This window comes from Aulostomus chinensis, chromosome 10 (assembly GCF_037954235.1).
Source record: "Aulostomus chinensis isolate RoL2024-O1b breed Wild chromosome 10, RoL_Achi_v1.0, whole genome shotgun sequence".
NCBI lineage: Eukaryota > Metazoa > Chordata > Actinopteri > Syngnathiformes > Aulostomidae > Aulostomus > Aulostomus chinensis.
In genome coordinates this window covers 15390622-15409028 of record NC_141329.1, presented here as the reverse complement: position 1 = coordinate 15409028, position 18407 = coordinate 15390622, and the positions used below count along the sequence as shown (strand labels likewise).

General features: G+C 38.4%; 1 protein-coding gene across 4 annotated transcripts in view; it reads left to right on the top strand.

Moving 5' to 3' along the window:
* The window catches only part of usp32 (ubiquitin specific peptidase 32), a 71148-nt gene that overhangs the window by 29877 nt on the left and 22864 nt on the right, over positions 1–18407 (top strand). The window contains exons 1-15 of one of the 4 annotated variants that reach the window (XM_086216145.1): positions 1–229; positions 3778–3909; positions 4097–4204; positions 4551–4666; positions 5190–5252; positions 5524–5607; positions 5716–5777; positions 5864–5966; positions 7088–7262; positions 8663–8844; positions 10319–10459; positions 11547–11712; positions 14858–15015; positions 16268–16349; positions 16470–16544. The exon at positions 1–229 is cut by the window's left edge and continues 86 nt beyond it. In XM_086216145.1, coding sequence (XP_086072271.1) covers positions 184–229; positions 3778–3909; positions 4097–4204; positions 4551–4666; positions 5190–5252; positions 5524–5607; positions 5716–5777; positions 5864–5966; positions 7088–7262; positions 8663–8844; positions 10319–10459; positions 11547–11712; positions 14858–15015; positions 16268–16349; positions 16470–16544 — 1693 coding nt within the window. In that variant the 5' untranslated portion in view covers positions 1–183. The remainder of the gene's footprint in view (positions 230–3777; positions 3910–4096; positions 4205–4550; positions 4667–5189; positions 5253–5523; positions 5608–5715; positions 5778–5863; positions 5967–7087; positions 7263–8662; positions 8845–10318; positions 10460–11546; positions 11713–14857; positions 15016–16267; positions 16350–16469; positions 16545–18407) is intronic. The other 3 variants (XM_086216143.1, XM_086216142.1, XM_086216141.1) reach the window with 3 other exon arrangements.

The window sequence follows — 18407 nt, the reverse complement described above, 5'->3', positions numbered from 1 at the left end:
GACTCTTTCCAGACCAGGAACATAAGTGACTCCTTACACTGACTAAATATTATGAGACAAGGAATCCTTGAGAATAACTCCTTTCAGGGCAATATAACTTAATTTTTTTAACAGTTATTGCTGGGAATTTACTGTGGTAGATGCTGGCTGTTGCAGCTTTCTTCTAAGGATGTTCCCTGGATAATGGTATGGTATCTCTGCTGCCACTCGGAGAGAGTTGCACCTCTAGGTGGGTAATAGGCCAGATGAGGCAAGTGTAGCAAATGTATTTTTTTATGTCTATATTGTTGGACATTATTGGATGAATCGTACCGATGAAAGTCTTTTCAATTGGTTGTTTTGTTTTTTTTTTAATCAAAGGATATAAAGAGGAGTTCAGTCTTGGATGGTTGTCTTCATTAAACTTCTTACTAGGGTGACAACAAGCCTCAAAACCTGTTCTATTCTAAAGGAAATGTTTTCATAGGAAAAGCACTGAAAGCTCCTGGTCATGTTTTTTTCTTACATTTTGAATATTTTTTAAATAGATTCTAGGTTCCAAAAAAATGCAGAATTTATTTTGTATTTATTGTATAATACATTTGCTATTCTGTTTGTTGGAAGTAGGAGAGCAAGTTTTGAAGCTCATCCCTGACTAATGCATGTTGAAAACCTTAAATGCATCTTGCAAACCTTTAATGTGCATAAAACTGGAACACCAAACTCAAAATGTAACATTTAAACAAAGTTCAACATATTACAAAAATTACCAATTCAAATAAGGATGACACTGATGCTATCAAGCTCTACAATGTTTGATGAAGCCAGAGATTTTTAATGTATGGTTGCACCTGTATTCTATGATTATTGCCAAATATTGTTTTTCTGTAGTGATTTTTTGAATTTGCATTGTCCTACCAAGGGGAAAATGTGGTCTAAGTCTCTATCACTCACTCCTTGGCTTGGCACACAGTTCTCAATTTAGCAGTGTTGGGTTAGTCTATCAATGTTAGGTTGGGTAATATGTCGGTATACAGTAGAACATGAAATGACAGAAATGTTGTCACCCATACAGATAAGGCAATACTGTTGCTATGGGAGCTGCATTTTTAAAGGGATCTATGATGAAGTGATCTTGTTATTTCCAGAATCATGAGCTTGCAAATCTAGCTTGAATGTGTTCTTAAAATTTGCTGAACCCTTCTGTTGGTGGTGAAATAAAAGCAAGGAGGCTCAACATCTATTAAGGACTATTAAGATGGATCAAGGAAAAAAGTCTTCAAAGCACATGTTTTGCAATGCACTTTCAAAAGAAGTCTGAAGGATGCTTTTAAGCTAGATTACCTATGTCAACAAAGCTGACCCCTGCAGGCTAAAAAAAATATACTGCAGACCTAGAGGAAAGAGAATCTTATTGAGGAACAGGGAGATTGCCTTCTTTTGTACGACAGTCATTCATTACCCAGAGAAAATGATCAGAATGCAGCTGCTTATGAAGACTATAACGGCCAGGCCCAGCACCACTGAGCCACACATGAGAACCTCAGAGAACATCAGAAATTTTCCTCACTTAAGGTAACATGACTTAGGCTTGCATGGAGGTGGAAAGTAAAATTATGAATACACGCCAGGAGGTGGCATCCAAACCAACTTAAGGTGGGATAGAGGTATATTTTCACCACAGTTGTTTTTGTTTAAATTGAAGTTCCAAATAAAAGAGGCATGATTACTTGTATGTTATTACATACTGTATACTATAATGTATGATCACAGTGGGCTTCAACCCACCTTCATATGTTACCTCCATGTTGTCTCCTTCACATCCAAAATCATTGATTTTGTTCTCACTCCTCCTCTTTAATCTTCCAACATCTGAGCCAGGAGACAGACTTGAAAAGTGGTTTAGAGAAAAAAATTAAAAAGGTAATTGACTGTTTCCCAGGCAAGTCAAGGTTGATTATTCTGACCCTCACTTGGGAATAACAAGTAATGATAAACTGAGTGAAAGAAAAAATACCCCTCTGAAATGATCCATTCTGCTTCTGCTCTACTGACTGGGAGTGGGGATTAAAAGATGCTAAAACCAGAGCTATTTTGAAGGTTGGTTTTATAGCCACACTAGGAGGCCACTGTGTATTTCTACAAGGAATTATCTGCCATTTCATTCATTTGTCTTTGTTTTGACACCTGTCATATGGGCTGGTTCCATGCCAAAGGCTGGTTGACTAGGAGCTGAATCCTATTCCTTTAAGCTGTGGATTAGCATGTTGAGTGGGGATGGCTTGCTCATTGACCCCATATGCTATATTTGTCTGATCTGTGTCACTTGGTTTCAGATTGCGTCAAGTAGTCCCCCACCAAGTGGCCATTGCATAACCCCGCCTTGGGTTTACTGTGTTGACTTGTCCTCACAAGGCCACAGTGTCTAAGATGTCTAATTACTAGTATTTACAATTTAGGAGTAAAGGTAACAATAACATTTGCACCCAGTGAATAATATCATCGTCTTCTTAAGATAATCATCCAAGTCTTTTTTTTTTTTTGAGTCTTTCAGAAAACACAAAAAAACTGAAGACAAAACATCATGAGGAGTTGATTCAGGAAAAAAAGTCAAAAAATTATATAGGCAGTTATTTTAAGAAGGTGATATTAAACCTGGTTCAAATCATGCTTCATAGAACATTGATACAAATGTGACAAAATGTATATCTAAGTCGACCCTGTGGCCCCTGCAGAGGAATAATTATCTCTGTGCATGAGCTGTATCACCTCTTGGTTTGGCCTTTTGTATTATTTCCGCTATCAGCTCTATCTGGGGTGAGCTATTTGATCTGTAGTTTCTCCACCAAAGTTTGCATCTTAAATGGATTTAGATTTGATTTTTCAAAATAAACTTATTTAAAGTAATTGTTACAGGTAAATACCCTCATTAAAAACTGCACAAAGAATGACATAAAGTTTGAGTTTGTTTGCATTTACAGTGGAGAATTGAGATTTGATCTTAAGTGGTCACCGAAGATGCATTTTTAAGACAAATGTGAACCAACTCATTCAGAATAGTCTTTTTTTTTTATTATTCAGGATGCATCTTAATGTCACGTCTTAACGGGGCCTAAGCTGTTGATAATCACGAATAACACCATCTTTCCACCATACTTGCCTAAATTTCCGCTGTGTGGGATTAATAAAGTATTCTTATTCTTATTCTTATTATAATTGTACTTTGTTTTAACTTTATATCATTCATAATTGAGACTAACGCAGATTCGAAGGACTGCTGTTAGCCAGGAGCAGCCATCTTCATTACTTACAGGAACTTCCAAACTACAACTTCAGAACGGTCGCAAACCTCGTGTCATGATGTTGAGCCCGCCTACCAATAAGCCTGCACGATGTGATCAGCCTGACCTGAGTTCCAGTTTTGCTGCTCAGATCTGAGGCGTGTGCCGCTAGACTGACCCTGGCTGCAAAAGAAATTTGCTCCTGCTAGGGGCAGTCTAGATTTCTTGGCTACCACATATCATTTTTTTTTAAATGGCTTTTGATGTCTAATCTGCAGTTTAGAAAGAACTGCAGTGTGTATTTTGATACTTGCTTAAAATTAAAATAAGATAAAGATTTGTGTTTTGTGAACAGCAAAATCACTACTGAAAGCACTACAACTGAATGGGTCAAGATCCCTCTCTCTCGCTCTTTCCATTCTTGAACAACATGAAGATCTGGTCTTTGAGAATAGTGCTGTAGCTGATAACACTTCTTTATTTCTGACTGTTTCTCTCCATGTTTGTCATCCTTCAGTGGAAGAATCTGACATTATAGACTTAGAGAAGCGGTACTGGCTTCTGAAAGCTCAGTCCAGAACTGGGCGCTTTGACTTGGAAACTTTTGTTCCACTTGTCTCTCCTCCCATCCATGCCTCGCTGAGTGAAGGTAAGACAGTATTTACAGATTTGTCTCATTGTGTGGAAGGGCATTTATTTGACAATTATACATGATGTAGTCATGTAGTCAAATCAGTTCATGTTCTTTATATGTTCTGGGGATTACAGTTCAGGCATTCATCAGTCAATACAACACAACAAAAATTGCTACATGTATTATTGATTATGTGTTTCAGGCTTATTTCATGCCTTTGATGAGAATCGGGACAATCACATCGACTTTAAAGAGATCTCATGTGGGCTATCCGCTTGCTGCAGGGGGCCTGTTGCTGAAAGGCAGAAATGTGAGCCATATTAAAATACAGATTCATGGACTGGTATAGGTCTTCGTATAATTCTGTTTTTTTTATGAATGCAGTCTTTCTGTGTGGTTTTAATCTTTACTTGAAAAGTGAAAATGATCATTGATAATGTTTTGTTTGGAGACATTACTGCACAGTGTTCTCATTTTTTTCAGTGCTTGAAATTAAATGGAATGGCATTAAATTGGGTCTGTTTAATTTCTTTGCTCTTCCTGCAAATAAACTACACAGTCTGCTGTTTCAGGGGCATGCACAGTGGTTGTAAAATTTGTTGTATTATTGTTGTCCATATTGTATTTCAACTCACAATCACTTTTTTCACGGCCAGTTTGCTTCAAAGTGTTCGATGTGGACCGAGATGGAGTCTTGTCTCGAGATGAACTCCATGAAATGGTTCTGGCCTTACTGGAAGTGTGGAAGGATAATCGAACAGATCCACTCTCTGTAAGTTCACAAACTAATCACAGATATATGTATGGTTTGTATGTAAACCAAGTGTCCTGCTCAGAAGAGATATCAAGGTTGTACACAATATCAAGCTTAATCCCTCATTTAGTGTAAATTAATGTTACATTCTCCCTCAGTTTTGGTTCTCTATCCTATTCATAAAAGTGGTTTAAAGATTAAAAGATGCATCAATATGCCATGTTCTGACTGCCTCTATTTGTGAAAAGTTATACAAGGTTTTGTCTAGATTGCAAAAAAAAAAATGTCTTCACCAAACTAGAAAAAGTACCTGAAAACACTATTGATAACTATTCCCACTGCAGTGGTTGATGAGAGGAGTGCATCGTAGAGATGGGACAATTATGTACAGTCATTTCTGGGCTTTACGATCGATTCATCTCACATTTTTTGCATCCAGGATTGTATTCCTTCCTTTGCTATCTTACGTTCTTCTTTTTTGTGGCAACAAAGGACAGGATACTTGTTCTCAGTTGAGAAAATTTTGTTTTGTTATCTACAGGAGCTGCACAGTAGTGTGTCTGACATAGTAGAGGGCATCTTGAAGATGCATGACACTACCAAGGTGAGACATAACTCTTTTTTTTTAACTTTCAGAGAAATTTAGAGAATGTAAGTACGGCTCGACACTTGCCTCAATTTTTTTCCAGATATGGTCACAAGGTGCCCTGTACATGTGCAGTTACCTTGTTTGTAGAAGAGATGTATTCACTCACAAGAACTTGAGCAGATCATAGATTATCTTCCATTTATTTCAAGGTCACAAAAGAGTGCATATTTTTGGAATTGTTTTCTGAGTATGTAGACTTATCTTCTGTTGTTTGAATCCTCACTAGCTGGGTTATCTGACACTGGAGGACTACCAGATCTGGAGTGTGAAAAGTGCTCTGGCCAATGAATTCTTGAACCTACTTTTCCAGGTCGGCACATCAGCACATCCTTAATATTGTGTGTTGATTGATGATCAGCTTTGTGTTTGTGTGACTCTGTGTCCAACATGTTTGCATGGCTTGATTCTCTTGGTCCAGGTTTGCCACATAGTTCTGGGGCTCAGGCCTGCTACCCCAGAAGAAGAGGGACAGATCATCAGGTATGTATAAATGTCCTCTTTATTTTTTCAACACTATATACTGCTGAACATAATGATAATTGGCCTTTGAATGTTTGTGTGTGTAGGGGTTGGTTAGAGAGGGAGAGCAGACATGGGCTGCAGCAAGGCCAGAGTTGGTTCCTCATCTCAATGCTGTGGTGGCAGCAGTGGAAGGACTATGCAAAATATGTAAGTCAATTTCATTAATGACAAGTGAACTGATATCATATGAACACCTCCATAACCTCCAACACCCTTTGTACTGTTAAAAGGTTCAATTTAAGGCTAATACATACAGGTGCTTCTTATTTCTCCAAGAGGGGACCACGTATTACCAGAACATTCAGGGTGTTGATCCTATTGTAAAAAAAACAAGGAAATGCAAAATTGCTTGAAATTAAGCAGTTGATTTATAGACCAAAACTCACCTCTAGTCAAGTGTCACAGTATTCAAAAGAAATAAGACAGATTGACTTCTAATTTGGACTAGATTTTCCCTTAACAAATTATACTTTAAAGATTATGGCCAGGGTTTCCTCACATACTGCTGGTTGCTGTGAAAGACAAGAAATTGTGTGGAGCCTAATTCCACTTTTAGAATTACCTGCCAAATGTTCAGGTGTGTGATATCAGTCTGATCAACGTTTCAATCATTTAACTGGAGATGTATCGCAATGCTGGATCCATAATGCATTGCACAGGCTCCCAACATAGAACAAAAAGGATCCATCCATTACTGTATTTGGTGTGCATGTGAAAACAGATCCCCCTTTTTCTTCTACCTTGCAAATGGACCGCTATATCACTAGCTGATTGCAGAGCAGGATGTGACTGTGAATATTAGAGGTGAGATGTTACTGGCTGCCAGTGTTTATGCTGACTTTTGCTGACCCGCTGCCCACTTCCACACACAATTGCAATGAAAGCAATGTTGCAATGATTGTAAGGCCAAGTACTGCTGCTAACAAAAGATTCAGTCTAGATTTTTGATAAGACTCAGTGGAACTAACAGTTCCTTGATAAGACTTGCCTTACATTTATAATATTCCTGGACTGATTTTAATAGTTGATAGTATTCTTCTTCCTTGTCACAATATTTATTAAGATGAACTCTGTTTTTATTGTGGTGATTTAAGTGTTATAGTTACCTGCTCTGCCAACAACCCCTGTGCTGCAGTTTTGGATTCAGTGCAGTGATCAGTTTATATAGACATAGGGCTACAGCACTGCACTGAAAAAAACACTCTTCATTAACCTGAGCTATCACTTTAAACAATGACAGGGCAGTCTGTTGTCATCTTCCTGTCCAGGAGCAGAAAGGCATTGTTGTGGTGCAGCCATCCATCTTAAGCTCGCTGCGGACTCCAATGGCCACAGCCACCTTTCCAGATGCACTGGGAGGTCAGGGGGCCATTAGCCCAGTCAGCCCCACTGAGGAAAGGTCCCCTGATGGTGTGTCCAGTGCCTCAGAGGCGACAGAGAGTGGTCAGTCATCACACCTCATATCAAATATAAATACACAGATAGTCTTGTCAGTCACCCCCTCAGGTCCTAAGTGTTCAAACTGGTTTCTTTGAGTCACTTTTTTGCAGTGCTTTGAGTCTAGGGAGTCTTCCCCTTGACAGCCCAGATGGCCTTGAAATATGCAAGAATGTCAGGACTATGACATCAAAGCATTCCTTCATTACCTCTGGTGGTCTTCTACCTATAATACATTGTTGTTGTAGACCAGTGTTCATTTTGTGAATGAAATGGGTAAAGACTAAATCAAAAATAGCTGCCAAAATTAACACTGATGCGTCCACTACAGTACTAGTAGGAATAATATTTATCAATAGAAAATTATATAGCTTTGTGAGGAAATCACAGACCTAAGCATTTTTACTAGCTGAATTAATCAATTATTCATAATGTACAGATAATTGTAAAAGTTGTAATCAAGCTTTTTTAGAGCTATTTAAGCATATTTGGAGTTTCACACAAATATGTAGCAAGTACAAGAACACACACACACACACACACACACACACACACACACACACACACACACACACACACACAGGCCGGTGCTTTCATTCTCCAGAGAATGGACTTTATCTATGTAGACAACCAGCAGTGTCCAACTTGGGCATAGGAAGGGACCCCACAGCATTTTCAGGTGATCTCATCAAGGATAAACACAGCCAGAGGGCACATTGTGTGTAATGGTTTAGCAGTTCTTGGAGGCTCTAGATTGTTATTATCCATATATGAATCATGAACACTTCTCTGTAGCACACTGTCATATCATGATAAATACACGAATAAAGCAATGTGCTGGAGGCAGTCACAGCGTCTGCCAGGATCCTGATGACCCACATCAGCATGTTGTGATGGGACATGATAAGTTGATGTATTATATTAGCTGTGTGAAAAAGTGGCCTCCTTTGACAAAAATATGCCACTTTTTCACTGAAATCTACTGTGTTTGCATTATGGGGAAAGTTTCAGTGAGCCTCAGTTAGCTTGTACATACAGTAGTGTGACATCAGTGACCCTGCATGTCGTTGTTGACTAACTTTCAAGAGTTATTACAAAGAACTGCATAGACTGTTCTGAGCACAAACTCTGGTACTAGTCATCATGGGTAAGTGGCAAAAAGGACCCAACTTCAAAAATGTGAACTGTCCATTAGTACATTAGTTTACCCATGCTGGTTTGAAATTTAGTTTAGTGACTTATAAAAATGAAAAGAGAGAGGACCCATAGTTAAAAGGGATGGAGGTATGGTCCAGACAGTTTAAAAAAAAAATCAAAACATTAAGTTAAAAAAAAAAAAAGATGTCTTGTTACATTCGATACTCTCCACTCCACCCCCTACCTCCTTCTCCCCTTTGTCCTTGCAGCCCTGCAGAGCACGCATGTAGCTCCCTCCGCTACAGAGAGCTGTTTTGCCCATCAGCAGAACATATCGGACTATAACAATCAGTGTTTTTCTGCAGCCAATGGTCATCTCCCCTTGCAGTTGGCAGCACAAAGACCTGGAGCTATCGACAACCAGGCTCTGGTCACCACTGACCCCATGAAGGCAAGAATGTGTGTGTGTGCAATTGCTGTTCTTTTGCAAAGATGAAGACAAGAGTTGCTACTCCTGATGTCTGATTGGCCATGCTGAGTGCACCCCAAATTTTATTGGCTTTTAATGAAGTGCTTTTAAATTTATTCCTATAGGCCTCTAATTCAGTGATGAATTTTTCCAATCAAGGAGCATTGCTAGAGGGGGCTTTTTTGAGCATTTGGAGTACCTCTGATCACTATTTGACTTGAAAATAGTTAGTTCTTGGGGAAGAGGAGTACAAAGGTAAGGCTTGAGGTGACTGAAAGCACCATGAACTGATAAATTAATTCTTGGTATAACAGCAAGCCTTTATATGAGCATGTCAACAACATAGGAAAGAGCGAAGTTGTTCAGAGTTAAAAAAACAAACAAACAACAATAAGGGGTATTCATAAGCAAGTCTTGCTTTGACCGGGAACCAGTGTGGAAAAGATGATATAGGAGTAATTGACATGCTTGTATAGTTTTAGAGACAGAGGATTTAAAAAAGGGAAAATCTGTTGTCTCAGAGCCTTGGGACCTACTGAAAAAATCTGTTTCATCCTCATTCAGCTACAAAAAGTTTGATGCCATCCAATAAGGTTATTACCTTGGCTAAGATGCTATGCAGTGACACATTTGTATGATTATAATTGTTTTATTTTGTCTGTCATCAGCAAAGGAAGGATATGAAATATTGCCAAATGATGGAAGTGGGAGCATATGATGAGAAGCAGAGGACCAGAAATTGACCCTTGAGGGATTCGATATTGAATGTTGATTGCTTAATAGCTGCCAGTCAAAACATAGAAAGATCTACAGGTTAGATACAACAAAGTCGAGAACAGTGCATGCTGAACAAGTCTGAAAAATATTTAAAATATATTATATTTTATGTTAAGTGTAAAAGAGGCATTATGACTTTTGTATACTGTTAGTTTGAAATGAATGAAAAGAAATCAGTAAAATTAATGTTACTGTTATCGGACCGGATTTAACATGTAGTTTTGACAAGCTGGTGGCTTTATATAAAACCAATATCTCACTCAAGGTGACCATGTAGCATGGATTATGATTGAACTATAGTGTGAGAAGAGTGAAGATTATCAGTTTCAGAGAAGGCTCCAATGTTTTCTGAAAGGGGCTTCTCTGGTCACACCATGAAAAGGGTCTTGTACAAAGTTGTGAAAATAAACAGTTTTCAAACCTGAAGTTTGAAAGAAAATAAATGTTGCGTCTTTACCCTTCCACAATTGCAATCTGAAAAAAGGCAGCAGTAAATTGGATTTTGCAAGCCTCTTTGCTTAAAAATCCTCAGATTATCTGAGATTTCTAATTAGAATGATCATGTCATGTCTGTTGGCAAAAGCTCTGTGGGATCAGATGGTGCTTTCTTTTTTCTTTGTTATATGTCTGCATTTTGTGGTAGTGATAGAAGGCTAACATCTGGGCTTGGTTCTTGCAGGCCCCAACTCTAACCATGGAGGGTGGTAGACTGAAGCGCTGCTTGCAGTTGATGCCTGGAAGAGACTTTGAGACGGTGCCAGAGCCTGTATGGCGGGCGCTTTACCACTGGTACGGTGCCAACCTCAGTCTGCCAAGACCAGTGAGTGACTATTCACTTTTACTCTACAGCTAAAGAGCCTCACTTTTGCATCATACAGGACTGGACAAAAGAAAATGATAATCTCATTCCATCACTTAATCTTACTATTTCTCTTAATTAAGGGATAACAATCACTTATTTTTGTACATAAGACAATAAGGTAAGAAACAAAAGGGAAGTTCAAAACAAAGGTCAAAATAAAAACATCACATTTCTGAAATATTTTCTGCTTCAGAGTGAAGTTCCAATAATAAACAACATGACAAACTTCACTCATGAAAGTATCTCAGTGGGAGCAGGTTGGCACAGTTTTGCTGCAGACTTTTGACCATTTTCACTAAATGTTTCATGTATTTCATTGAGTTAAGCCTAGCTTCACAAAGTCAGAGATTTTGCTGCAGTAGTGTGGCATAGTCTTCCAGCTCAGAAAAGGCTCTGGCATCCTCTTATGTCTAGGGCCAAACCTGGGCCTCAATTTATTAATTAAAAAACTTTTCATTACCTGAAAATGACCTGACGGATGGTGTGACTATTATAAGGCTGATGGGCAAACACAGAACCAAGCCCTGAAAGGTCCAAAACAAAAGTGGATCATGAATAAACTGCACGAAAATGATAACAGAACATTCCCCCAGTTCTTATCTTCTCTTTGTCTGCGTAAAGTTGTTCTGAGCTTTTTGTTTGTGTACATTGTTATGCAGCTGTTCTATGTGTAACTTTGTGTTTTGTTTCAGGTCAGCATTGACTGAAAATTTGATTGTGTGCAAGAAAAAAAAAAAAGAACACTAACTTGTTAATTGATAAAATAAATTTGCCTTGTATGTGTATTCTTTCATTTGTTTTGGTGTCATTTGGTTTTAGAGAGAGCACACTCTTAGCAGGAGCACTACAAAAGTTATTGGATATATGTAAAAATGCAAAATTCTGCACTTGTCTGAGGTATAGGTTAAATATCCCCCAAAATTCAGATGTTTGGATGTATGCAGCAGGTAAAACTCAGTTCCTGGTGACTACTGAACAATCTTTTTATTCAGTAATTTAGTGCTGTGATTGTAGAAACTTGAAACTTGTCTTTCCACCCCCACAGGTAATCCTTGACAGCAAATCAGGCCAAGCAGAGCTGGAGCTCTTCCCTTGCCACCTGCTCTTCCTCCGCCAGCAGCCAGCTTCACGCCCCCCTCAGTCCAACATCTGGGTCAATATGGGTATGACCAGCCTGCGAATGTTCCCACCATATTTACCTACACCAAGAGGTAATGTAAGCCTGCAGCAAGACAAATCGTCGACAAATGCTTCACCAAGCATTCCTGCATCCCGCCCTTTAATCCTTCTTGTGTGGACTGATCCAGCTCAGGCAGCACTCTGGAGTGGGCAATGGAATAAACCAATAGCCCATGAAGGAGAATAACTGCTGATAACTTGAAAGGGTTCACAGTCCAAACCTTTTCAGGCTCCATACACCTTGCTATTCAAATATCTTTTTGACAACACTAGGTTAAGAGCTCTATACATGCATTATGGGTATACTGTGTTGTATATATGAACTGGCAAGATTTACCAATCTGCAGTGTTTGTCAATGTTTGCAGCATCAAATGCAGTGAGCTGTTGTGGTCATGGTTAACTTTGTTATGATATCTTTTTGTATTACTTGCACATTTAGGCTTTTGCCTTGTGTGTTGCCAAAGGGAGCTCCTAGCAGTGAAACTTCTAAACAAAGGCAACCATGGCCTAAAGGTTAAAAAAAAGCAGGCTTCATTTGCCCAGAGGTCAAGGTTGCATTTTGGTGGAGGAAGAGCACTTTACGATCCTCAACATCCACAACTGAAGTCCCCTTGAGTAAGGTATCATTACAGTCCCCAAACTGCTCCCTGGGCACTGTCTTTAGGTTTATGTGTTTATCCCATACACATGGGTCAAATGCAGTGTATTGGTTTCACCTCAGATATTGAAAATTTGGGGAAAATCAACACTGCATATGGGTTTTTAAACATTTTTATTATACACTTTGCATATACTCCTCCGAGTAGGTCAATCAGATCAACTCAAATTTGGTTAGAATTTGGTAATGGGTTGATGAAGACTGGGAATTTCAATTTTAATATTTTGCCATAAAATTGGAAAATGTTCTTACTTAACTCCACATGGTCAGATCTTTGCCCAACTTCACACATTGGATGATAGACCAGTGATTCTCAAACTGTGGTAGCTCCCTACCTAAAGTGGCCCAAATAGAAATCCTAGAGGTATTTTTTGAAAAACTCAAAAACATTTGAAAACAAAGAACCACTTTAAAAACGGTAAATACTTTTGAATGAAAATACATAAACCAATTGTAATTAAAAATAATTTCGTTCTCTCGTAACATTTTGAGAAAAACACAACACAATAAGGCAGTCCAGGTCCAAGATTCACATGCTACACTAGTAGCTCAATAGCAGATGATCTACTATGGAGCAATTGTAGATCAAAACATTGGCAATAAAGGAAAAGGTTATCTTGGCAGTATGAAGCGTGAAGTAACCCTGTAAGCAATCATAATGACGTCATAGCTCCGGGATGAACCAAAATCCTTCCAGCTCCTGCAGGGGTAGACAATAAGGGAAATATGCAAATAATTTTGAAGATCACTGGCCTCACTTTGTAACCACTGGCCCAGTTCAACGTCAGGTATAGATTCCAATAATCACGAAAAAGAACAATTTGCTTTAATAAACATTTATTTCTACAATTGTTCCTTATATTTTGTACATTTACCCAGATTGCCTCTATGTTTATTCTTCTCCTTCACTGAGAGGTCTTTTTAAAAAAATCTGCAGTCAATGGCTATAACATCTCTGAAATCATCCTACATTCTCACAAATTATGATAAAATAGAAGAGCATAATGACCCCCACAGATTACAGTGTCACATGACCAACTGAGGTCATTTTCCAGGACAACTCTAAATACTCCAAATTGACCATAGGTGTGGCTGTGAGAGCGAATGGTTGTCTGTCTATATATGCTAGCCCTGCGATGGACTGACGACCCATCCAGGGTGTACCCTGCCTTTTTGCCGAAAGGCAGCTGGGACAGGCTTCAGCCCCCGTGATCCTTAACAGGATGAGTGGTAGAAAATGGATTGATGGATGATGTGTGTGATTCTAAAATTTTCATCACGCATCTGGCGTGTGTACATTGCAGTGCTTGGCATTGTGTCCCCCTGCCTGAGTCAAATCACTTTGTCTTGTGTTGGAGTCTTTACTGCTTTTAAATGTGATTCCAATGGAATTTCATATATCTGCAAAATATTTAGGTATGTTTCATCTGTGATCAATACATCTATATAGACATATATTAGTAATTTATAAAAGTGAATCTTCTCAGTGTAACTTAACCAGAGTTCACCAGATTTACACATACAGTTGAAAAAAGGTTCAAATTTATGATATTATAACATGTGTGTTTCATGTTTCCTTCTGATTGTCTTATGTCTGGCCCCGCACTGACTTTATCCAAGCCAGTGTGGCCATCTGAGAAAAAATGTTGTCAACCCCTCCTGCACTCCTCCACGACTGCATTTTAAACTTTTGTCATAATTGTGGTTCTTTTTTTCTGAGGTTGTACTTGGTTTAAAAAGTTTGAGAACCACTGGTCTAGCTCTAGAGTTTCCTCTAGTTTCACATTGTTTTATCACAATGGGCACCAACCAGATGATGCTTGCCCTCACACTTAGTATGAATGAGTTCCACTACGGCAATGTCCAGCTCACTGATTAGTCTTAACAGCTGAGAACGGCTGCACAAAATAGGGGGGAAGACTCAAAATTAAGATACAGGCTTCAGAAGCCTGCTTCTCCATAGAAACAGTCAGGAAAAGCTCACAAGAAACTTTTGTTGACACAGGCCTTGAGCCAATTTTGGAAAACTCCAGTGAGTCAAGAGTATGGTTGTTTTTATGAAATAATTGAATAGCAAGGTTATGTTGATACAAATCATGAAATACCGCATTAAAATCCTCAGTTTTATCAATTTTGAAATGACTATAATTTAATTTAAATCTTTGAGACCATTTAACAGGACTAATATTGATTGGGTTGCATTTGATTTGATCTAATCTAAGTCTAAATGCACTAAATTGATTGACCAATCAATCTACACTGATTGACAGAATGGTTCTTTCTTGCTGCTGTTTTACAACTAATCCTCAGCAGAATGCTGTTTATGTGGATGGATTACACACTACTGATAGCATTTGTGTGTTTGTGTATAAGACTAATTGGTGACCATTGCAACCAATCAATTTCGTTAATTGAAATTAAAGCCATGAAGACACTTGATTTAAGATGAGTTGGAAAAGTGTTATGTCTGGGTCAGTATGTAAATTTCTAAAATACCTTCCTCTCCTTTGTGCCTCAGCGGGTAACATGCCATCCCCCAATGCTCCCTTGAAGCGAGTTTTGGCATACACAGGTTGCTTTAGCCGCATGGCCACCATCAAGGACATCCACCTTTATCTGTCCCAGAGACTCCGCATTAAGGAGGAGGACATGAGACTATGGCTCTACAACAGTGAGGTGATCATCAAAGCTTTCTTTGGGCTTTTCATGAACTATCAGATATTGTTCCATGTTTGCGCATCACAAGGTTAAGTAAAATCTTCAGTATTTCTTGTTTTTATCTAATACGTACAGTATATGTGTGTGTGTTTGTGTGTGTATATATTATATATATATGTGTGTGTGAGTGTATATAAGTGCTGTCAGGCAATTAAAAAATCTATTAATTACAGGATTTGTAATTAATTAAGCTAATTAATTGGATTCTAATCTCATATCTGCTTCAGGTCCCCAAATAAAGAATTTGAATTCTAGGACATTACAAAATTGCAGTGCATGACTAATCAAATGAATACACTAAGATGAGAAGATTTTAAATCCACATTTTTATTGGTGATTGACTAATCACTAAGTCTTAAATAGGCACCTTGATTAGCGATGCATGTGTGAAGTGATGTGCCACTGCCAAGCACGGGTCCTTCAGTGGGCCGAATTTGAAATGCTCCTCTCTGGGTAAAATTTGCATTGAATTGCCATATGCCATATGCCATACACATGGCACTTCTGCCCCCAGAGTACCCACTATAAACAGTGAGGGCAGCTGCCCCCCCCCCCCCCCGAGGTAACGGATGGTTCGCCAGAATGTTTTCAGAGCCGACAGATTCCGATTCTATGGCCTCACCGAACTCATTAAATACTGTAGAACTTTGTGGATCCTTTGGGCAGAGCCCTCAGGAAGTGCTGCACTGTCCCACATTTCTATTTCCTAAATGGTTTGATTGAACATAACTTAAGATAGCTATCCACCATAAGGACACTTTATAACCTAAAATAAATAATGTAATTCTTGACACAGAACATCATCTACACAATTGCTTCAAAATCAAAGCCAAGGCAATTTTATTTGTATAGCCCATTCTCACAAACAGTTTGTCTCAAAGGGGTTTACATGGCATCATAACAACATCCTCTGCCCTTAGACCCTCACATCGACTGAGAAAAAAAACTCCATAGAAAACCCTTTTAACAGGGAAAACTCTGAGAAACCTCAGGGTGAGCAACAGAGGAGGGATCGAGCCATGCAGAGTTTTGTTGTAAACAGCCAAATTGCACTCCATATTGTTCTTTTATAATGTTTTATAATTGTCCCAAACTGGCTTTCTACCATCAAGCGTCAATTTTATTTCAGAAATAAATTGCAAGTGAATTTGTGCCCATGGGTCTGCATAATCCCAGTTTCACTGCTTTCCTTACATCCTTCCCCCTGCAGAACTACCTCACCCTCTTAGATGATGAAGATCACACACTGGAGAGTCTGAAGATCCAGGAGGAGCAACAGCTAGTTATTGAGGGTATTAAACGCACTATGTAACTTCATTTTTGCCTGACCCCTCAGTAGTTACTGTGTAACTGACAAAATTTTCATTGATAATTGTGCTATTGAAAGAACTGTCTTTGGTGTCCTCCACCAGTCAGGAACAAAGACATGAGCTGGCCTGAAGAAATGTCGTTCATTGCAAACAGCAGTAAGATGGACCGACACAAGGGTAAGTAGTAACGTCTGAGGCTGTACAAGATAGGACAGGCTGAGTGCTCCACTTAAATTGTCTTCTATTGCATAAAAGAGAAGAAATTAAAATCAAAGTGAGTTTTTTTTTTTAATTGTTACATCACATGTATACACACCAAACTCATTTGTTCAGGGCTCACGATGTGGTAAACATTCCAAATATAACAGTTCCACACATTTCAATTATAAAAAGGAAGAAATCTGGTTTATGGATATAAAATTTCCACTGCTTAGATGATTTTTAACTCTTGGCACTGGAGCAAGTGAACTGTGAATTACTCTTTGTGACAATTTCATTGATAGTCGTCAATATGCTAATACATTAGCATAAAGACAAAAAAAGACATTGTGTCATGAGTAATAAAAGGTTTCAGATTGAAGCTCCATTGAAATGATGGTTCTCATGAAAGTGGTAACATTTCTAGCTTGATCAAGTTATGGATCAGAGAAATACAACAGGGGCTTGTTTCACAGATGAGCTAAAGCCTAGTCCTGCTAAAATGCTAAATAAATTTAAGATATTTCATAAATTTAGGTTAATTGTCCTAGATTTAGCCTCTTTGGGATTAAACTAATCCAAGCTAGTATGGCCCAAGAGGGAAGTATAGAGAGTTTGGATACATAAACAAAATCATTAGTATCCAGTGTAAACAGTTATTGTGTGTGGACCAACCCCTGAGGTTCTCCAAACACACCATATTGTGTGGTTTTGATTTGACATTATTTTGTATACACAAATTGCTTTCTGTTTTCTTGGTAGCTTGATATCCATTGATGTGCCACTCCTCTGAACTGTTGAGATGCATTAAGTTGTATGTTACAGGCTTGCAATTTTGCGTTACAGGATCTTGCTTGGAGAGCAGGCAAATTTAAATAGTGTTAAGTTCTTGAAACATAAAAGTTATGTCTTTCTAGGATGTTGCAGTGAGGAAAAGGAAATGGTTTTCTGTCATTGATTATTTTTTTTCTGATGGTCATCTAAGGACACAGCCACATGTTAATTTGAACACACACACACACACACATATATATACACACAATTAATTACATTACATTACAATTATATATTCAATTATCAATTTAACCCTATATATAGTAAATAATATAGCTTTTAGCAATGGAGACAGTTATAGGAAGAATGAGTTTTCTCCTTGCCAGGAGCACAGGCGCAACACTGTGCTGATATGCACATGGTGGCAGTACAGTGCTGTGTCAGGCTGATACAGACCCCTGTGGGGTTCTGTACTATATTGCGCAGAACACGGTGTTATTGGATGTACTGATGTTCATGGTAGTGCTGCTGTGTCTCCTCCAATTAAATATTTAAACATCTGTTTGCATTTGATTGACACCAACCCTGTTGATCATCTACCGCTAATTTCTATCTTATTCACATGTGCCTTCCTCCTTTTATTTCACTCTTAAGTCATTTCACATCAAACTAGTTGGTTCGCTTAATCTTTTGACATGATAGTTTCGATCTAAAATAAGGAAATCTTTGAGGCCCCTGCCCCATCTTTTTTTCTGACAATGGCCCTCATACAGTCATAGATGAGTATTATATACCCTCAAAAAATCAGTATCATTATTAGTTAATTTCAACAGGAGTGACGTTTGCTGTACACCTTTGAATGGTATTTGCATCAAGCATGACATATTGTTTATGGAAACTGCAGAATTCAGCTATCACAGTTTGAGTCAGTACATGCTCCCTTTGATATAGTACCCTAAGATATTTAATTATTCATTTAGAACAGTGAAATTGATTTCATGATTGTGGTCAGATATGATTTTGGCTGAGTGACTGAGTTGTTTTGTTCAATCTGAATGCCTTTGCCCC